Source organism: Trichechus manatus, unplaced genomic scaffold (assembly GCF_000243295.1).
Source record: "Trichechus manatus latirostris isolate Lorelei unplaced genomic scaffold, TriManLat1.0 scaffold00095, whole genome shotgun sequence".
In the NCBI taxonomy this organism is placed as follows: domain Eukaryota; kingdom Metazoa; phylum Chordata; class Mammalia; order Sirenia; family Trichechidae; genus Trichechus; species Trichechus manatus.
Window position 1 is genome coordinate 525,030 of NW_004444031.1, and position 23,325 is coordinate 548,354.

At 36.6% G+C, this 23,325-nt stretch overlaps 1 protein-coding gene across 3 annotated transcripts in view; it reads left to right on the forward strand.

The window, feature by feature from the left end:
• The window catches only part of KCNT2 (potassium sodium-activated channel subfamily T member 2), a 476,589-nt gene that overhangs the window by 111,610 nt on the left and 341,654 nt on the right, over positions 1–23,325 (forward strand). For all 3 annotated transcript variants that reach the window (XM_004382548.3, XM_004382549.3, XM_004382547.3), the window contains exons 2-3: positions 14,725–14,804; positions 17,391–17,490. In XM_004382548.3, coding sequence (XP_004382605.1) covers positions 14,725–14,804; positions 17,391–17,490 — 180 coding nt within the window. The remainder of the gene's footprint in view (positions 1–14,724; positions 14,805–17,390; positions 17,491–23,325) is intronic.

The window sequence follows — 23,325 nt, forward strand, 5'->3', positions numbered from 1 at the left end:
CACCGGCTGGTGGGTTCCAACCACTGACCTAGTTCTATTGGCAGCCGAAGTCTTAACTATTGTGACTCCTTAAATGTTGCATAGAAATCTAAAACTTATCAGGTTTAAAATGGAGGTCATTTTCTATCTGTTCACCCATCATTGTTCAACAACCGAAAGCCACTGAATTCCTAATCTTTTTCTGGCATTAGCTATCCTGGTAAATGGCACCCACATCTGATCAGATACTTGAGCCAGAAACCTGGGAGTCAAATTCTGCTTCTCCCTGCAATTCAGAAGGGCCAGCAAATTACCAAATTGTCTTCGTTCTATTCCTGAATAAATGTTTGTTTGTCTCATGAGCCTTTTAATGTAATCTCTACATTGATTTGACAATGAACTTCAAAACCTGCAAATGTTAGAAAATAACTCTCTATGTAAATGATTCTCCATTACCTTTAAAGTCCAAGTTCAAACTCTTTAACGTGGCTTAAAAAAAAACCCTGCCACCTTTTCATCATCACCTCTCTTCACTTTCTCTACATCAACCATAACAATATAAAATAGATAAAAAAATTGAAGATTTTATAATAAAACATTCATTGAACTTATAAAAGTTAAAACCTGGCATATGGTTTAAATCACTTTTTTCTAAGCTGGAAGACAGTTTATTTAACACGAAATTAGATCTAGCTTGATCGTCCACCTTACCTGTACCTAGAGGTAACAGTAAAATTATATGTTGATAGCTAGGAACTACCTTAATAGGGAGATACTCAGAACACTATGTTAAATATCGCCAATATAGAAATGTTATCATAATCTAATTCCAATTTAAGTTTTCAGTGTTACTGATAATAATGACATCTAAGATACAGCAAAACGAAGATCTTGCTTAACACTGAAAATAAATATTATTATATAGTACTTTAATATGAACTTTGTAATTATACATCATCTCATGTCTTTCTTGTACATGTAAAACGCTGGCATTAAATGATATACTATTATTCTGATCACCTTACATGTAACACTTTATAAGTATGAAAAATCAATTTTTAATATGAAGTTAGTAATAAGACAAATGTTTACTTGCCAGTCTCTTTAGTAGATATCTGTTTGTTTTACCCCTCTTAGTATCTGTTTTCTCATTTTTGCTAACAATTCTTGATTTTTCTCTGGAAAACCAGCTTTGCCTCACCCTTGGCCCACGTGCCCTAAGGGTCCTCTCTCATCCCACCTGCTGCCCAAGCCTTCAGTTTGAGTTTGAGGAATGTCACCAAGTCTAAACCAATCATATAACTTCATTCCCAGACCTCAGGGTTTAATTTAGGGATAGATATATGGCACAATCAAATCTGGTGAGACCCAATGAAGTTTTTTTCTTGAAATTCCAGTAAAGAGTTATGTCTCTTTCTCAGCAGAAACTAACACGAGAAGATGTAATTTCTGGAGTAATTGCAGGCTTCTTGCTACTGTGAGGGAAAATCTGTTCCTGTGTAAAGCAAGGGAAACAAAGTTGGGAGTTGGAGAAAAAGAAGGTCTTGGTGAAATTGATGACGTCCTACTTCAAGCCCTGTGTGCAGTCTTCCCCAGTCTGGCACGTTTTACTTATGAGAGACCTTAAATTTGTTTTGATTTATGTTAGAATTTTTCTCCGTGGCAAAACAGAATCCTAAGTGATATAGCACATAACAACATGATCATTTCAGGCATCTGTAAATTAGTCTAAAAATCAAAGTATAAACCTATAAGATTTAGTAACTTTATTATTGCTGATTTTATTAACTCTTCATGTGTATTAGAATGGTTCTACATCAGAAACTGCTGGTACCTCTAATGATAATGTTTTCTGCATGTCTACTATTTAGCATTTATATCTCATTTACATTAGGGCTATAATTCGTTTATGGACACCTAAAGTAACTCTTGTTAACATGGATTAATATGTACACTTACTCCTCACTAATCGACATGGTTAGGTTCCAAAGACCAGGTCTTTATGTGAAAGTCAGGGTTTTGCAAGAGTCTTTGGTGCTGGTGCCCCCTCCCCCATCCACACTCCCTTCCCTCGATGCACATGACATGGTGGGCCCCCCTTCTCTACTATGCCTTCCCCACCACTACAGAGTCATGGGGGTTGGAGAGGTGGCGGTGGCGGTGGTGGTGGTGGTTGGGGATTTCTCACTGCCTGTGGAGCAGCAAGGGCCCACCATCACCTGACTACGTTCTAGGCCTCCGTGCTGACCCCTACACCTTGCCTCTCCACCTGCCTTGGAGACAGGCCTCAGCTGCAGAGGGTTCCCAGGCTTTCGGGCAGGTGAGGCCCAGACACCTGGACCTGGCGGAGGCTGCAGAAGCGGCAGAGAGGCCTCTTTATTAGAAGACACTTCCGAACCCCTCACCTCACCTAACTTCTATGGCCCCCAGCTCCTGCCGCCTCCTCAAGACCTGGCTGCCCCACCCCAAGCTTCTATACCCGACCTGGGTAATACTAACCAACTTGGAGCTCCCTCCCACGTACCTCTCCCTCCTCCTTCTCCCCTTCTTGCCTCGGCTCCTTGTTAATGTGCAAAATAGTGGGATAGTAGATTTTTTCTATTATCGTAAATTTGAAATGTCGGACAAGAAGATAGTCGTTAAGTGAGGAGTTGGAGTATATATTTACAAACATTTTTAACATGAAAAAAGTATAATTCTTAAATACACATGAACAAAATTAAAACTAGTTTGAAATGAAATTGCCAAGCACAGACTTTCTGCGTAAACATAATGGTTAAATGTAATTTATAGAGATCTTTATATTCTGTGGTGTATTATTAGACAAAAGGAGTATTGGCATTTCCTTTTTTTTTTTTTTTACAAATGAGAAAACATGATTCTATCATTAAGAAGAAAAATCCTTTAGAGTTGATTGTCAATTATTTCCATAAGGTTTATATATAGTCAGTTTTTAACTTCACATCAACTTTTTTTCTGCTTCTAAATGACACCTTCCTTGTTGGAGTCGTAGCTTGCTCAATTTGTATGAATGTGAAAATGAAACCTGCACATTTTCGTAAGTTCTAGAATTATAAGCAGATTTGCATGCTCTTCAGTACTTTCAGAGTTTATCATCTATCTCATAGTGTGGAATGAGTGGCAGCTAAGAGAAACCTAACAGCCTTATATCTAGAGTTGAAAGGAGTTCTTGTTAAGAGTGAGAATGTGAGGTGGCAGCCTTATGAGGTCTGCTGGCAAGCCTTAGGGTCATGGAAGGGGCCACATTGTAGTTAGTACTGTAGTTGTGGCTGCTAGTGAAAGTATTTTCGTAATGAAATTGTCAGAAGGGCTTTGCACCAGAACCTTCACAGTACCTTTCTATGAATATTGGAAATTATGGTGAGCCAAAACCTAGAATTTCCTGTGAATATTTTCAAACATATTTTTCAGATTTCCTAAACCAGAGACATGGGTTATGACAAGAGGCTGGCTCTCTAGAATAGACCAAGTCAGATATTGTGGCCTTGTTTCATTTTTGTCTTAACAGATCTGCTATAATCCTTTTTGTTTTTTCTAAAACTTTTGATAATGGAAAATTGAGACTGGTTTGGTCTAGGAGTATCTTGCATATTCATTTCAAGGGCAAATAGTTTAATGATTCTAAAAGACTTCAGCAGAATTACTTAAGTGACTTAGGTTTAGAATTTGATTATTAACATGTAAAAAAAAAACATCTATCAAAGTTAAATACATGAAAATCAGCTATCTTGTATTTTTTGAATAGTTAAAAAGAAGAATTAACTAGTTATTTAAATATATAAATCAATAGTTATATACTATACATTTATTTGGAGCTCTAGTGGTGTAGTGGTTAAGAGCTTGGCTGCTAATCAAAAGGTTGGTAGCTCGAATCCACCATCTACTCCTTGGAAACCCTATGGGCAGTTCTGCTCTGTCCTGTAGGGTTGCTGTGAGTCAGAATGGACTCCACAGCAACAATTTATTTATTTTTTTATATATTTTTTTTAAAGAAGGAGAAGGTTGAAGGAGATCGTTCTGGGGGAATTCCGTGTTTGCCCCAACATTATTAATATGGGGGGGGGGTGACTAAAGTTAGAAAAATACACAGAAGAGATTTAAAAACTGATAATATATTAACAGATAAAAATATAACTAAAAAGAGCAAAAGCAAACTTTTAAATAGCAAAATTCATCAACGCTAAACAAATGTATTGAGTACCTAATATGTGTACCTGGCACTGTGTTAGGTTCTGAAAACACAATTAAAATGAACTCAATAGACACAGTTTCTGCCCTTACAATTTTAGATATAAGCAGAGCCATTGTTAGCAGCTTCAGAGGGACACACAGCAAGAAGCATGGCCTCAAATCAACTCTTGATGAGGCTCATAGTTGGATGTTATTAACGATGTATTCCATCTGGTAGCTTCCTATCTATTTTCTTCTATTTTTGCTCATTATTCTTGTAAAGCACTAAGCTAAGCTGTTTCTGCTTTGCTCACGGACAGTATACTTTCACAATGTAAATATACCAAATTTAAGATTATATAGAATTTATCAAGTATATAAATGTTTTTATAAAAATGTATCTTTTCCCTCCTTTTTTATTTTTGTGTCCTGTGTTCTATGGCACAGAACCAGTTACTCGCTCTCTGAGGCTCATTTGCAGGATATAGACTATTAAACTGGAAATTCCAATGCATTGTAATAAGTACTATGGTGGAAGAAATTAAGCAAGAATACATATGTGTCACTTAACTAAGATTTTGGGAAGGAAAAAGTTTTAGGCGGTATCTAAAATGAGACCTTAGGGAAGCAAGGCAAGGCCTGGAAGCAAGGCAAAAGAAAGCTTAGTTAATTTAGGAGTCATTTATTTATTGACAGGTAATGACTGACAAATTTAAAAGCCCAGTAACTTGTATGGTCATTGAATCTGGTTGAAGAAATAAAGAGATATCATAGCTTGCTAGTCTATTCATATCATCCACAGCAAATCAGAAGCATGCATTCTCAAATTATCAAAAGTGTTCTCCCTTTTGGAACAAGGTTATTTGGGAGTTTCTGTTTCCCAGCATAGATGCCAGATGGCAGCAGCCACAGATTGCCAGCCTCTGCGTGCTGATAGCTGTCAACCTTGGATGCTAACAGAGTGTTAGAAGCAGCTACTGCAGAGTAACTTTTAATTCCATGTATATGAGTGAGCATCCACGATGCTTTAGGCACTCAGCTGGGCATACAATTATGAGCAAAAACTGATAAATATCTCTTAAGTGTGAAGCTTTAGGTTTAATGAGCCTTTTATGAAGCTATGAGATGACAAAGTTTATTCTCCCTAAGCCAATTCTGAATTTTTATAGAATCTTGGAAGCCATAAATGGAATTAGAGATAAGAATTGGATAGACATAGGGGAAATGAACAGGTTAGATCATAGTACCTCCTTTTTCAGTCACAATAAGATGATGGGAAGAAGAAACTGTGTGGTCATTTCCTTTCCAATACTTCCCTCTGTGTCACTACACATCACTCATACCAGGGATTCAGTTGGGCAGTTTTTATAGTCCTGTATAATTGAAGGTCATGCCTTAGGAGAGAAAACTTTGCACATCATAGTATTTTCAATGATATGAAATATTTTGCTGTTATTTTTGTAAATTGATACATGGATGGAGCTTTCATTTGGGTTCATAATTTCTATCACTTAAAGTTTTGTTTTGCTTTGTTTTTTCCTGTCTTGCCCTGAAAATAAATTTTAGCCTGAAGGCAAGTTTAAATATATTTAGGCCACTATTGAAGTGTTGATTAAACATGTTTATTTTAAGCATTTTTTTAAAATTCTTTCTCGTTTGGCTAAAAGGCTTTTATACTCAAAGAACTCTAGATAATAATAATATGTGCTCAAGTGAAAAGAGGATTCAGGAATAACACCAAGAAGGATTGATATGAAATCAGCTTAGATGTAAGAGAAGGTTTCAGGAAAGAGAATTAGTAATTTGGGTTTGGATATACTGAGTTGGAGCTATCTGCTAGAGATCCGAGTAGAAAAGCTGAGTAAGCAGTTGAATATATGAGTTTAAGAGAGAGGTGAGGTCTCAAGACGTAGGTTTGGATAAGATCTGTATTTTGAGTATAGCTAGAAAAGGACTAATTTTAAGAACTGAAGAGAAAAAAATCAGCCAAGGTTACTCCAAAGGAAGAAAATAAAGAGAATGGTGCGTCCTGAAAGTCAAGTGAAGAAAGTGATTCAAAGATGAGGAAGTGATCAGCTGTGTCTAATGCTGAAAGAGAAAGTAAGATGAGGACTGAGACCCGATTTCTGCATTTTTCCATGTAGAGGTCACTGGTGACCTTGATAATGGCAGATTTGGTGCAGAGATGACGTGGCCTAAAGAAAGAACAAGAGGTGAAGAATTGGAGTCAATGGTTTTAAGCTTATTGTTCGCAAATTTCAGTGTCTCTTTTTTCCTTTTGGTTCCATACAGAAGCACAGCTATAATGGTCAAGTACATTCACCATCTGCTTCTGTTGTAAGGGACTTTTCTTAGTTCATGCACTGACAGTGTTGCCATTTTTGGAGCCTGGCTGTTTGTAGGGGATCTTTGACATCCCAGGAGGTCTGTGGCCTGTCAAAATACAGACTGCATACCACCAACGATTGGCAGATAGCTCCAGAGTGAACAGTGCCTTCAGTGCTAGCTTACTTATCTAAGTTTTTATTTTCTTGTTTTTTTCTGTTTTTTAAGGATTTCCCTTGCCTGCCACCCAGCTAAGCCATGCATGTTAAACGTGCTAAGCGTGCAGAGTTTCACAGGACATCTGGTTTACCATACTGTCAGAAACAGAATCGAACCCTGAATTACTTTGAAAACTTTCTTGTGGTAAACCAATTTGCTCTTATCTATATATTGTCAGTTTAATACTAATCAGTTGCTTGCTGTTTGATCAAGCAGAGTTACCATTAAATTCATATGAAATCTTCAAAAAGTAATCTCCACTCTCTTTAAGATTTCAGGTAAGCAGAATATTGTCTCTGATTGATTGAGCTATAGGAATGTCCTGAGCCCATCAGTAAAGTTATGTATTGATACACACTCTTATCTTTCCAGGCAAGGATTTTATAGATATTTTATGGTATTACTATTATTGTTTGTATCTTGAGTACTCCTTCACTCTTCAAAGGTCAAAAAAGATACCTTTATTTTTTAATAAGAATTTAAAATGATTCTTAATCTTCCTTAAACTCACTTAATCTGTACGGTGTGAGATAGAGGCCCAATTTCATTATTTTTCTATTTTGATAATCATAAAAATCCATTTTTGAGTAATTCTCTTTTCTTCTATTTATCTGCCATGCCATCTTTGCTATATATTAATATTTGATTCATATTAATGTATGCATGAGTCAATTTCTTGACTCTGTTTTGTTTCAGTGGTCTGTTTGTCCTTTCCTATGACACCTCTATAATACCTAAATTACTATAGCTTCATAATAAGTCTTGATAATCAGATAGGGGAAATCTGTATATTGTTCTTCTCAAAAGTCTTGTTTACTTTGGTGCTCTAGCCTTTACAGAATCAGCTTATGAAGTTCCACAAAACACCCTGTGTGGTTTTGATTGGAATGATATGGAATTTAAGGATTAATTTTATAATATAAATAACAATTTGTTCTCTAAAGTCATTGCACCTACTTAAATTATACTAGCAATTAGCAAGACATGCTTATTAATTTGCTGATGAACATCCAAGTATTATTTTCCAAAGTTTAAAAACCATGTCCCTCATATAAAAAACTGTGAAAACATGTCAAAAATTTTGTTCAACTCATTAACTAATGAAGGAAACAGTAAGATGTTAAAACTGGTCCATAAAGTATGTAAGAAGCTAAGTATTCCTAGGCAATGTTAGCATAACATTGCTGGGTTAGACCCTCTAAGAAAAGTCCAGCAGGGTCCAACCAGATCCCTTGGAGTTATCTCATCTATTAGACAGAGATTTGTTGCATCTCTGTTGGAAAAAACTCAACACATTAGTGTCTAGTCTTTCCCAGTTGTAAAACAGCACAGAAAATAGGAAGTCATGGCCAGCACTGCACTGACAGAACACCAAGTAATCCATTTTCCCTATTTCCCAATTATGGATAATTTTTCTGACACAAATGACAGTGAGTTATTCTTTAGTATAATATTTTTCCATTTTACCTGTATCAATGTTCATCTTTTTGAAGAACTTAGGGAAAATCTAAGGGTTTTTTATTATTCAAAAGATAAGAATGTTGTAACCGATATTTATTTTCTTAATCTATTCCTTGACATACATTCATGTATTTAAACATAATTTTATGTTTAGATTTCAGATTATTTCCTGTTTGTATGCAAATTATTTTTTTCTCCGTTATTTATAATAGTAAACAGACCAAAACTAAAAATCCATTAGTAGGGGATTGATGACAAAGTAATGCAAGTTAGTAGAGAAGAATACCATGCAATTGTTAAAAATGATGATTTAGGCCTATGTCTTCTATTTTTGTGTAAACAAACAAAACAAAACAAAACATTATGGAACAGTAGGTGTAGGATAATTCCCTGTATCCTGTTATTTAACTTATTGAGTTGATACCAGCCAACCTGTTGATAAAGCAAAACTAAGTTATTCAGACTACCTGAAGTAAGTGAGTAAGCTTTAGCAATGTTTCAGAAGGGACAAGTCAGAAGTGAATTATTTATTTTGCTTTGAAATATGTATCAAGTGGTATAAGGAGGATCTTTCAAAGTGGGAAAGTAATTTGGAGTGGACAAAATTTGTGATAAATCATTTAGGATTGCTGGACATAGTAAGGGTCCCTGGTAGCACAGTGGTTAAGTGTTCGGCTGCTAACCATAAGTTTGATAGTTCAGATCCACCAGCTGCTCCTTGGAAACCCTGTGGGGCAGTTCTACTCGTCCTATAGGGTTGCTGTGAGTCAGAATTGACTCGATGGCAGGGGGTTTTGGACATTGTAAAGTAAGGGAAAACTGCTGGATCTAATAGAAGAATTCAGCAACGTTGCAGGGTACAAGAACAATACACAAAAATCAGTTGAGTTCCTTTACGCTAACAAGGAATATTCCAAAAAGGGAGTAAAGAAAAAAATACCATTCACAATAGCCTCCAAAATGATAAAATAATTAGGAATTAACCTAACCAGGAATGTAAAAGACTTATGTAATAAAAACTATGAAACTACTAAAAGAGACCTACATAAATGGAAGGACATTCTGTGCTCATGGACTGGAAAACTTAATATGGTGACAGTGTCGATACTACCTAAGGTAATCTACAGATACAGTGCAATCCTGACACACATCTCAAAAACATTTTTACTGAAATGGAAAAACTAATGACCAACTTTATATGGAAAGGAAAGAGGCCCTGAGTAGCCAAAGCCCTGTAGCAGAAGAACAAAATAGGAGGCCTCATACTCCCTGATATCAAAATATACTGTACAGCCATTATAGATAAAACAGCATGGCGTGGGTTCCATGATAGACCATAGACCAGTGGAAAAGAATTGAGAACCCAGAGATAAATCCATCCATTTATGGAAAACTGATTTTTGAAAAGGGATCAAAATCCATTCAATGGGGGAAGAAACAGCCTCTTTAATAAATGGTGCTGGCAATACTGGATATCCATTTACAGAAAAATGAAACAGGACCTATACCTCACACCATACACAAGAACTAATTCAAAATGGATCAAAGCCCTAAATGTTAAACCTAGAACTATAAAGTTCCTGGAAGAAATCAGAGAGAGAAAACTATGGGACCTGATTTTTTTTAAAAAATAGGCTAACAAGCATAATTTTAAATGCATGAACAGCAGAAGACAAATTAGATAATTGGGACCTCATAAAAATTAAACACTTCACCTATGCTCATCAAAAGACTTTACTGAAAGAGTAAAAAACAACCTACAGGCTGGAAAAAATCTTCGAAAATGACATATCTAATAAGGGTCTGTCATGGATTGAATTTTGTTCCCCAAAAACATGTGTCAACTTGGCTAGGCCATGATTCCCGGTACTGTGTGGTTGTCCTCCATTTTGTGATCTGCTGTAATTATCCTCCATTTTGTGGTACATTGTAAATCCTAACCTCTATATGTTAATGAGGCAGAATCAGTGTGGGGTGTACCTTGAGTCACAGCCTTACTGAAGTCACATACTTGCTTGAGTCACACCTTTATCTTATAAGAGATAAAAGACAAGAGAAGCAAGCAGAGAGGGGAGGGACCTTACTACCACCAAGAAAGAGGAGCCGGGAGTGGAACATGTCCTTTGGACCCGGGGCCCTGCATGAGAACCTCCTAGACCCAGGGAAGATTGATACCAAGACACGTGGAAATCTCCAAGGAACCCTGACCCCACAGGTGTTTAAAGGAGACAGGACCTTTCCCCAGAACTGACAGAGAGAGAAAGCCTTCCCCCAGATCTGGCACCGTGAATTTGGACTTCTAGCTTCCTAAACTGTGAGAGAGTAAATTTCTGTTTGTTAAAGTCATCCACTTGTGGTATTTCTGTTATAGCAGCACTTGATAACTAAGACAAGGTCTAATCTTTAAAATATATAGAAAACTTCAACAACTCAACAAAAAGACAACCCAGTTATAAAATGGGCAAAGGAAATGAACCGACATGTCACCGAAGAGGATGTTCAAGCAATTCAATGAGTAAACTATTGTTTGATAAGTGATCTGTTTGCCCAGATGAACAGATTATTGTTTCCAATAAATTGATCTGTAGGGATTTTCTGAATAAACAATGATGTTACCTGTTGTCTTACACCATGGAGCAATCAATTAGGTCAAATTGATATAGGTGATCCACAGTTTTATCCTAGTCATGTTGACACAGATGGGTTTACTAATCATTGTGCATATATGATAGGAGAAATGCTGGAAGTATATTTTGAAGATATTAGCATTAGTAGATGTCATAGATTGAATCGTGTCCCCCAAAAATATCTGTCAACCTGGCTAGGCCATGATTCCCAGTGTTGTATGATTGTCTACCTTTTGTCATCTGATGTGATTTCTGTATGTGTTGTATATTCTATCACTATGATGTAATACAGTGGATTAGTGGGATTTGTATTGATGAGATCTACAAGGTTACATGGTGTCTTAAGCCAGTTTCTTTTGACATATAAAAGAGAGAAAGTAGCAGAGAGACATGGGGACCTCATACCACCAAGAAAGCAGTGCCAGGAGCAGAGTGTGTCCTTTGGACCTGAGGTTCCTGCGCTGAGATGCTCCCAGACCAAGGGAAGACTGATTTATCATAAGGACCTTCCTCCAGAGCTGACAGAGTGAGAAAGCCTTCCCCTGGAGCTGATGCCTTGAATTTGGACTTGTAGCCTACTGGACTGTGAGAGAATAAATTTCTCTTTGTTAAAGCCATCCACTTGTGGTATTTCTGTTGTAGCAGCACTAGATAACTAAGACAGTAGAGTAGACGTGATCTGATTTTTACAAGACCTCAAATTTTTACAAGAACACAAATAGTTTTAATAAACATAAAGCCATTACAGTTCAGAATGCCTGTTCATCCAGCCCTAACCAGGTGCATCATCCTCTGTTTCCCGGTGAGCGGGATCTATTACTGAATTATGGATTCTCCCTACATGAAAGAGATGGTTTGGAAAGTTGATTTAGAATCTTATGGCATCGGTGGGGAGAAAGCATGTTCCAATTTGACGTGTGAAATGCAAAGTGCCTCCTGCACTACGTGTGAGGCTCTTCATGTAATTTCCAGTTTCAAATAATAACTAGCATCTGTGAAACGTGGTCTAACTTTTGAGACCCAATGGTTCCCTTCCCACAAACACACAGGCACATTTCTCCCGTAAGTGGGCTTTGCTATGTAACTGTGTCATTCCCAGAAATCTTTGGCTGCAGGAACATCATCACACTTTCCTTCAAAATTTTAAAATGACTGGTGCAATATTCCAATCAGGGAAAGATTTCATGATATATTTTGTGTTCTTTTTGTCCTATGGTTATATATAGCAGAAGAACTTAGAATCTATGTGTTGTACTTGTTATGTGTTTTGACTGGGAGGCTCTTAAGCTTATGATAGGCCATGCTGCCTGTAGTCTATATAAGCTTATAAGCCCCTATATAAGTATATAAGCTTATAAGCCTTTTGGGGGCTTCATATTTACATGTTATATAAGCTTTATATGTCCAGTAGGTGTGTATGTTTAGGTATATATGTATACATATGTATGTATGTATTTTACATTTGGGGACTTTGGTGTGTGTATGTGATGGGAAATGGAGATGGAGTAGGAGAGAAAAAATGGAACTGATCTTGAAGCATATGATCTTTTTCTATTTTTGGTGTGTGGAAGACAGGATGATACATAATCATTCCCAAAGGCAATTTATTACAAGCCTAAATGATGTGTGTATTTGCTTCCGTTTATTATATACTTAACAAAATAAAAAGAAATAATTGGTCCATTCTTGGAAATAATGTCTTTTTTTTTTAGTGAGTGGGGCTTAAAGAAGTGGAACTTCCTTGCCATTAATGATGGAAAAAAAAAATACATCTTTATACTAGCTTTCTTTATTTTTTATTTCCCGTAGTTAGATTTAAGTCAAATTGGGATTGCTTAAATTTAATTATTTTACATAAATTGGAGAAGTTCAGAAGTAGGTCCTGCAAATGAGCATTGTACATGAGGGCATAAGTCTTCTAACCAAAGACAGACTTGAATACAAAAGTACCCTTAGGTGGATTTGTAATGTGTTTTACCATGGAAACCATAAGATTGTGTGTTTCCAACTACCTGCAAATCGTGATTACCAAGGAGAGACTGGAAAGTGAATGCAATTTTTGAGGGACTCTGAGCATTATTTATAATAAAAGTTAATTGCTGATGATTAGCACTCGCAGAGTCTTTCCTCATTACCATTACATCGCACCACACACACACACACACACACACACACACACACACACACACACACACACGTAAGCCTATATCTCCGTATCTGTCTGTCTATATCTATCATCTATCTATCATCTGTCTATCTATCTATCTGTCTGTCATCTATCTGTCTATCATTTGTCTGTCTATCTATCTTCCTGTCATATATAGTAGCTAGTTTAACCTCCGAGAAATGACATTATTTAAATTTTATTTTAAAAATACAGAAACTGCTATTAGATACCATCAGAATTAATCTCTGCTTCCTTATAAACTGTTACCTGCTAAAGAAAGTGAGAAAGTTAGGTTTGAATAAATATAAAAATAGATTAGACATGCAAAATTAGGGAAAAAAAAAAGCAACTAAATGAGCAAAAAGTAGTTGAGAAATGTCTTGGGAAGCACTGAACCAACTAAAGTCAGGTTATTTTGTGCATGTAGTAAAGGATGGAAGCCATGTAGAGACTCTCTTGAGGATGAACTGGCAAAAATACTGTTTTAGGATGAAAAGTTGATCTCAGGCTTATTTATTTGTTTGTTTATTTATTTAGAGGTCTCCACATTAATAGTTGCTGTGTTAAATAATTTAGTTGCCAGAGTTAAGAATGAATATTTGGAAATAGATGGGAATCTGGGTTAAGTCAACAATCAATGGGCAGAACTAAACAAACATTTCCCAGCATTCTCATGTGGATCTGGTGTTTGCACTGTTCTTTTGTGACATTTTTACAAATGACCTAGAACTCTCCTACATGATAAAGTTTCAACTTAATGAGAGGACAAATGACAAAAAGAAGTAATGGAAAGGCCAGTGTCCCGACTGCATCACTGCTATGTGTATGAACTTGGGCAAGTTACTAAAATTCTTTGAATCTCTTTGTACATAAAGCCTATGACTGCCTTATGCAAGTCATACTAATGTTGGAAAAGTCAAATAATATCAGTGTAAGTTCACCAAAAATATTTATTGGAACCATGGGGAGAGAAAAATGCAAATAAACAAACCCATAAATTAACAAAATTGAAATAAATACATTTATTAAAATTGTACTAATTTTTAAGCCATTGATATTATTTTATAATGAATTAAATACGTACAATACAGGCCCTGTCTTGAGTTATCTGCTTTATAATTTCTCAACTGTAACTTTCACATTCTATGAGTCACTCCTTTACTAGTTCACATATATTTTAATTTGAGCCTAAATAAATAAATAAGGTTAAGTATCACATAATGTGATGTCTATGTGGAGGGAAAGGTTTCTTAAAAGTAGATTTTCAGGTCTTGCCCCTTTTGATTCTGACTCAGTAAATCTGGGGTGGTGCCATCTGAATCAAATTATTCATGCATGAAGTTGATTTTTATGATAGGGAATAAGAAAAGGTGGAAAACTGATTCAAAATTCTTTCAAAGACACATATGAAGGACTTTTGGATTATTAGCTGTTTTGAATTATCCATACCATTGATTACACTCATTAATACAGATGATGGAATTGAATATACACGATATTTTAACTGGCTATATTTTTAAAAATAGACAGCAACCACTTCTCTCCAAAAAATGAATGTTGGACTCAATTATCATTTTCTGTGGTGAGGAATTTACTTAACTTATAATGTATTAAATCAAATAATTTACTTTTCTTATATATTAGTCTTTAGATTACAGACAGAAAATTATTAAATACGTTTATCTTTAATGATTTTTTAAAAAATAAAGATATGCTGGAACTCATAAACTTTTTTTTTTCTTTTTCTGTTTGCAGGGTGCAAGTTGAATTCTATATGAACGAAAACACGTTTAAAGAGAGACTAAAGTTATTTTTTATTAAAAATCAGAGATCAAGTAAGTCATTCATTTCATTCCCCTTTTCTATGTGGTTGTACATATATTTACTTCAGGAATTTCCAGCTGTGCAATCCTTTTGCAAAATACCTTTTATATAAAGGCAATGTCGTTGCTGTGTGCCTTCGAGTCCACTCCAACTCATAGCGACCCTACATGACAGAGTAGAGCTACCCCATAGGGTCTCCTAGGCTGTAATCTTTACAGGAGCAGATCACCAGGTCTTTTCTTCCACGTAGCCTCTGGTGAGTTCAAACTGTTGACCTTCAGATTAGCAGCTGAGCACTTAACCACTGTGCCACGAGGGCCCCTTTGAAAAGGTATTATAATTGGTAATCTCATCTGCCAAGCAGTAAAATTTTAGAAAACTATAGAAGTTACATCTAAAGTCTCTTGAACACTTTTCACGCCACAAATTCCGCATTAATAAGTAGACTTCTCAGTGGGTTATCTGTGTTAGTAGGAACATTAGGAAAAAACTTAAAATGAGGGGTTCCAACATTTTCACTGTCAGGACACCGAAAGCTGCTTGTTTGGAAAAGGCTCTGGCAATTCTGACTGACCACAATTCGGAATAATGTACCGATTTAGTGGGAGAGAGTTCAGTGGTTCCCAATCATGCCTAATAATGAGAAACATCTAGGGTGTTCTGAAATACACAGATCCCCAGCATCCTTCCCTGGAAACTTTTAATCAGGAAATGTAGGGTGAGACTCAGACTTTAAGCATCCAAATGATTTTTATTTCTCTTTGGGAAACATTGGCATTTCAGGAGAACATGAAATTGGCATAGTCACTGCCCTCCTAAGCCCGTTCAAGTTTGAAGTGCCAGTAGCATTTATTGACTTCCATAATATCACATATTTAAAAATATATAATAAACACAATATCCAACTTTTCATATGATTACTGCTTAAAAAGGCAACAAACAATGGTCCGTATTAGACAAGTGTAGATTTTCAGCTCTGTAGATTTTAACCCCTAATCCTCTTGACGATTTGTACAGAGTTCAAAAAGAAAAGCCTGAATTGTGAGAAAGTATCCAAATACTGGCTTTAGGAAGTATTTCAGTATTTAAGGTATGCTGGTCAGAGTCTCTCAATGGCACATTAGTTTCAGTGTTAAGGCTGCTAAAAACTAACACCTTTCAAGCCTGGTTTTTTAGAATTTCCAAGGAAGCCACACCAACAGGTATTACCTAAAGAGACCACATCATCTGAATGGTTTTCCTTGATTTCACTACTAACAATCCTATCTCTCCAGGCCAGAAAAGACAGATGCATTATTTTAATACTTTACCCACAGCCAACTTGGACTAAATGGTCATTTGAGGAGACCAGTTTCTATAAGCCCAGGGTGATTTCATTAATAATTTAAAAGACTATACAAATAATCTGACCCATAAAATGTACCTAGCATTTTCATAGGAAAGCATAGGAAAAAAATCCACACAATTAAAAAACATTAACCTCTTAACGATTAAGAAATGAAGAAGCCCTGGTGACGTAGTGGTTAAACACTTACTTAGCTGCTAACCGAAAGATTGGCGGTTCAAACCCACTAGCTGCTCCACAGTAGAAAGATGTATATCAGTCTACTTCTGTAAAGATTATAGCCTTGGAAAGCCTACGGGCAGCTCTATTCTGTCCTATACAGTCACTATGAGTCGGAATCCACTCAATGGCAATGAGTTTGATTTTGAATGGTTTTATTAAGAAATGTTACCTCAAGAACACTTACATATAGCTGAGTAAAAAAAAAAAAAGGTGACATATTTCATTTCCAGATTTTATTAAGTGATAATTATGAGAAGGGCTTTCTCAAAATTTAATTCATAATGCATGAATCAGATACCACCAGATATTGCAGAAAGGGTCTTTCTTCTGTTAATCAGACGTTGAGCATGTTTTGCTTAATCACTTTTCTTTGTTGTCATTAAGAATTACAGGCTGGATAAGTGTGACTTACATAGTTTAGAAGTTTCATATGTGGCAGTCTTAATTCTCATAAGAATGTTAAGATTTCATTGGTATTTAACTTAGAGTGAAAAGTCATGTTTAACTGGTCCAACTCAAAGTGAGAGAGAGAAACAACACTTGTGTGTTCCTGTGTGTGTTTCTGTGTATGTGTGTTTCTAAGCATGTGCTATTGTGATCTCCTTTTTATCAAATCTATCAGGTACTGTGAAGGTACAAGATTTATAATTTATCCTGTGAATTTGTAACAGCTAAATTTCCTAGCTACCTAAAATTGATTTACAAATTCATGGATATATAAAATACTTAAAATTTTAAGCATATTTTACTGAAAGTGAATTTCGAGGCTTCTGAATGCTCAAACCTAGACTTACTCTTAGTGCATATTATTTGCTGTTGTTTGCAGTTCATGTATTCTGTCAAAATTACTCTTTCTTTCAATATTTAGTAAAATTCAGCTACCTAGAACTTCAGAGTTTAGACAATTATGGTACTATACTTTCTAAATACAATTTAAGTGCTATGCTTAAAGTTGATGTTTTTGAGAATTCTTTTTAGTCTTTTGTGAACTAAGTTCAAATGAAAAGCAAATCTTTTTGTTTGTTTAAAGGTTTAAGAATACGCCTGTTCAATTTTTCTCTTAAATTATTAAGCTGCTTATTATACATAATCCGAGTGCTACTAGAAAACCCTTCGCAAGGAAATGAATGGTAAGGTATCTTTACTTGATCTTCACTGTTGCTCCATTGATTTCTTTGAATTGTATTACAGTTTTAAACTATGCTATATAGAATTCATTTTTTCAAAGATGTTTTAGATGTGTGTTACAAATTAAATCGATGCAGATCTCGGGTAATACATACATATATAATCCTTGTAGTTTCTTTATAAGTATCTCTATTTTAATGGTTATCTATTAGTGTAATGCTAATACTGGACACCAACTCATAAATATTTTTTTGCTTCTCTAAGTACTCCAATTGTTATTTTATTTTTGATGAAAATATATATCACAAAACATACACCCATTCAACATTTTCTACATGTACAGTTCAATTACATTGGTTATATTCTTCATTTTGTGTCACCCTTCTCAATATCGCTACCCATGTTTTTTCACCACCATTGACTTAGAGTCTGTGTCCCGGAAGCTTCTCCTTTGTTTTTTCGAGTTACTGTTGTTAATTTAATTGCATGTAGATAATTTTTTTAGAAGAGTGCAATGCTCAGGGAGAACATTCTTTACTAGTTGAGCTAAACTGTTGTTTATTTTACAAACGACTTCATGGGATAGCTTTGGTTCAAGTCTTAATGATTGTCTCAGGGCAATAGATTTATGGGTTTCCCCATTCTCAGTGGGTCCAGTATGTCTAGTTCCTATAAGAATTTGAAATTCTTTTCCGTATTTTTCCTCTTCTTGAGCAGGATTCATTTATTGGTTACTTGATCAAAATATTCAGTAATGGTAGCCAGACACCATCCCATTTTTCTGATCTCATGGCAATGGAGGTAGTATTTTATGGAGGCAATTAGACCTGCAGTCCATTTCCAGCTCCGATTCCTGGGTCTCCTTCTTCCTGTACTGTTCAAAGAAAATAGAGACCAATTGTTGTGTCTTGCATGGCCCCTTGCTAGCTTTTAAGCCTTCAGGCACTATTCACTGTACTAGGAGGTAGAACAGAGACTTTAAAAACAACATTAGGACAATTGACTCTCAGAACCATGGCCCTAGAACTTCAGGAAAACTCACCCATAAGGTGTTTAGCTGTGCCTAAGTAGTATCAACAATTGCTGCCTCTCTTTTTATTATTATATTTTTGGCAGCTGTTGTTATAAAATTATATATAATGCTGTATTTGCCAATTCATCGTTTTTCTGGTGTACATCTTAGTGATACCAGTTACATTTGTGAAGCTGTGTAACTATTACCCCTAGCCGATGCCAATTTTCCTATCACCATAAACAAAAATTCACTACTTCTCAGAAATTGATTGCCTTTCTCCCTCCCCACTCCCATTCTTGTCAACCACTGATAACCATTGGTCTCTATCTATTTACCTATTCTTGCCATTTCATATAAGTGGGTTCATTCATTATTTGTCCTTTTGTGATTGATTTATTTCACTCAGTATTGTGTTTTTGAGGTTCATCCACATTGTAGCATGTATCAGGACTTCATTTCTCTTTAAAGCTGAGTAATATTCCATTGTATATATGTACCACATTTTGTTCATCCATTCCTTTGCGAATGGGCACTTAAGTTGTTTCCACGTTTAAACTATTGTGAATAGTGTTCAGTGAACATAGGTGTACATAAGTAATTGTTGTTTAAAATGTGTCAGTCACTTTAAAAACCTGAAAGCCTTTTTGTTCTTGATTTACATGCAGTCCCAAATGGTTTACTCTACTCTGTGCCAGTTTTGTAGGTATTTTCATATATACTTGAGTTATTCCTCTTAAATGGAGACTCTCCAGTGCATGTTGAAATGTTGCCTATCTGATATCTCAGTCCCAGCCCGTGTAATTCTTTTCCTTGTTTGAATCAAATGGCTTTTTTCCCCATTCATTATCATGTTGCATTTATTAAACTGGATTACTATTCATTTCTGGGTCTTCCTTTTAAGCTCTATCTTTTGCTAGAAGCAGGAGGGAAGGGAACGGTGCGTGTAATGGCATGAATAATTTTTATATCATCCCCATCCTGGGCTGCTGTTCAAGGCTCTATATTTACAAAGTAGAAAACTTAAATTTGATGGCTAATTTTTGTTCATTTTTTTCATGTAAATTTTGCCTTAGAAAATTAAAAAATGAAAAGATCAAAGTAAAATGTAATGTGAAGTCATAATATGCATTTAAATGAATTGCTTACTCTCCAGCTTATTTAGATAGCGAAAATGATTCCTTATTTATTAAAGGGTTTGGAGATAAGTTGAAGATTGAAAAATGAAGTTTTATAGTGTAATAATTTGATAATTATATATATTTATTTAATGAGCTATAATTATAGATATGTCACTATATCTTTACTGAATACATAACATGTATGAGCCAAAGGTCTTTAAAAAGACAGGAAAGAAAGAAAAGACCAAAATGGATGTCAGAAGAAACTCTGAAACTTGCTCTTGAATGTACAGTAGCTAAAGCGAATAGAAGAAATAATGAAGTAAAAGAGCTAAGAAGATTTCAAAGGGCAGTTCAAGAAGACAAAGTAAAATATTATAATGAAATATGCAAAGACTTGGAATTAGAAAACCAAAAGGGAAGAATACACTTAGCATTTCTTAAACTGAAAGAAATGAGAAAACATTGAAGCTTTGAGTTGCAATATTGAAGGATTTTACAGACAAAATATTGAATTATGCAGGAAGCATCAAAAGCAGATGGAAGGAATACACAGATTCACTGAACCAAACAGAACTGGTTGACATTCAGCCGCTTCAGGAGGTAACACATGATCAAGAACCAATGGTACTGAAGGAAGAAGTCCAAGCTGCACTGAAGGCACTGGCAAACAACAAAGCTCCAAAAATTGACAGAATACCAACTTAAATGTTTAAACAAATGGATGCCGTGCTGGAGGTGCTCACTTGTCTATGACAAGAAATTTGGAAGACTACTTGAAGAGGTCCACATTTGTGCCCATTCCAAAGAAAGGTAATCCAACACAATGTGGAAATTATCGAACAATATAATTAATATCACACCTAAGTAAAATTTTGCTGAAGATCATTCAAAAGCGGTTGCAGCAGTACATTGACAGGGAGCTGCCGGAAATTCAAGCTGGGTTCAGAAGAGGACTTGGAACTAGGATATGATTGCTTATGTCAGATGGTCCATCTCGGCTAACAGCAGAGAATACCAGAAAGATGTCTACCTGTGTTTTATTAACTATTCAAAGGCATTCGACTGTGTGGATCATAACAAATTATGGATAACATTTGGAAGAATGGGACTTTCAGAACACTTGATTGTGCTCATGTGGGACCTGTTCATAGACCAAGAGGCAGTCATTTGAACAGAGCAAGGGGACACTGCATGGTTTAAAATCAAGAAAGGTGTGTGTTGGGGTTGCATCCTTTCACCATACGCATTCAATCTGTATGCTAAGCACATAATCTGAGAAGCTGGATTATATGAAGAAGAATGTGGCATCAGGATTGGAGGAAGACTTACTAACAGCCTGCGTTATGTAGATGACACAAGCTTCCTTGCTGAAAGTGAAGAGAACTTGAAGCACGTACTGATGAAGATCAAAGACTACAGTCTTCAGTATGGTTTATACCTCAGTGTAAAGAAAACAAAAAACCTCATCACTGGACCAATAAACAGCATCATGATAATGAAGACAAGCTAGACATTGTCAAGGATTTCACTTTACTTGGATTCACAACCAACACCCATGAAAGCAGCAATCAGAAAATCAAAGGATGCATTTCACTGGGCCAATCTGCTACATAAGATCTCTTTAAGAGGTGGGGCCAAAATGGCAGAGTAGTCAGATGTTTCTGGTGGACCCTCTTACAACAAAGACCCGAAAAAACAAGTGAATCGATTATATATGACAATCTAGGAGCCCTAAACATCAAAGGCAAAGTTGAGGAACCAGACTGAGTGGCGGGGGAGGGAGAGACAGTTGGGAAGCAGTGAGGATTTGCCAGACCTGACTCGGCGAGAGCCTGAGCCCTTCAGGCCTGATCAGCTCAAGACTGAACAGTGAGGAAGGCAGGCAGCGGTGCTCAGGAGGTGTATTCAGCACCGAGAGAGACCCAGCGGAAGAGAGTCTGTCTACTCGGCCACCCAGAACCAGTGAGCAGCAGCCTTCAGTTGGCAGAAGATAACTGCTTGCATCTGGACTACTGCGCAGATCAAAAACACTCCCCTTAGGGAAAAAAACTCTCTCCCATTTACCTCCCTGCTCCCTGCTCTGCACTGGGTCCCAGACCAGCTTCAGCAATTGCCAAGTCCCCTGGGCTGGAAGGAAGTTCTGTCACACGCCCTGAGCCATTTATCCAGCCTTGGAGAGTGAACAAATTAACAAACCGGGGAAAAAATAAACTGCTGGCTCCCCTAAGCCAGGAACTTAGGGTAGGCACAGCTCCTTTGCCTAGGCACAGGCATAAGGGATCCACGGACTTTGACTGCCTTTCTCCCTGCATAGACTTGTGTGGGTTCATTTCAACAGCGTAGGCCCTCATTACCGCAGTACAACAGGGAATATACCTGAAGTCTAATTTCAACTGTTTCAGCTGTGAAGTGGCAGGTTCATGACATATGACACTGCTCTGCCCATTAAGCAGGGTCTTCATCATCCCACATAAGGGGCCTGAAGACTGGTGGATCCACGCACGTCACCTAGCCACCTGTGATAGGGGCCAAAGAATAAGAGGTGCCCCCCAGTCCTTATAGCCAACAGCATTAGGTGCTCATAGTCCAGCTGCAAAACCCACCCACTGCCTTCTTCCTGGATACTCGGATGTGGCTGTCAGCCCCCTGCCTTGCTCAGAGTGTGTCCCCCTGTTGCAGCCAGATGCCTGTGTCTGCACCAATCAACCATGCCTGTCTAGGGCTGTAGGTGGGAGCCTGCACCACACACTTGGTGGCTATCTACCTGGGCACCTGAGCTGAATCCATATGGGAGGAGTGGGTGGACTCCTGAGCTCACATACCTAGAAACAGGTCTAACCACCTGGTAACAGGACATTAGAGCTTCAAAGGTGCCAATAATCAAACTAGCTCACAAAAGCAGCCTATTTAGGCATATCAAAACAAAACAAGAAGCTAGGACACAGTAGGCAGACATAAAATAAATAAATATAATAACTTACTGATGGCTCAGAGACAACATTCAATATCAAATCACATAAAGAGGCAGTCCCTGATGGCTTCAGCAAGCTCCCAAAATAAAAAATCTAGAAATTTTCCAGAGGAGGAAAATTTCTTGCAACTACTGGAGGCAGAATACAAAAGATTAATATACAGAACTCTTCAAGAAATTAGGAAGAAAATTAAGCAAAACGCAGAACACACAATAGAGGAAATTAAAAAGATTAGAGAAGAACATAACGACAAATTTAACAGGATGCAAGAATCCATAGAGACAGCAATCAGAAATCCAGGAGATTAATAATAAAACTTCAGAATTAGACAACACAACAGAAAGTCATAGAAGCGGAACTGAGGCAATGGAAGTCAGAATTAGTGAGATGGAAGATAAAGCACTTGACACCAACTTATTTGAGGAAAAATCAGATAAAGGATTGAAAAAAATGAAGAAACCCTAAGAATTATGTGGGATTCTATCAAGAGGAATAACCTATGAGTGATTGGAGTACCAGAGCAGGGGGGATAACAGAAAATACAGATGGAATTGTTGAAGATTTGTTGACAGAAAACTTCCCTGATATCGTGAGAGATGAGAAGATATCTATCCAAGATGCTCATCAAATCCCACATAAGGTAGATCCCAAAAGAAAGTCACCAAGACATATTATAATCAAACTTGCCAAAACCAAAGATAAAGAGAGAATTTTAAGAGCGGCTAGGGA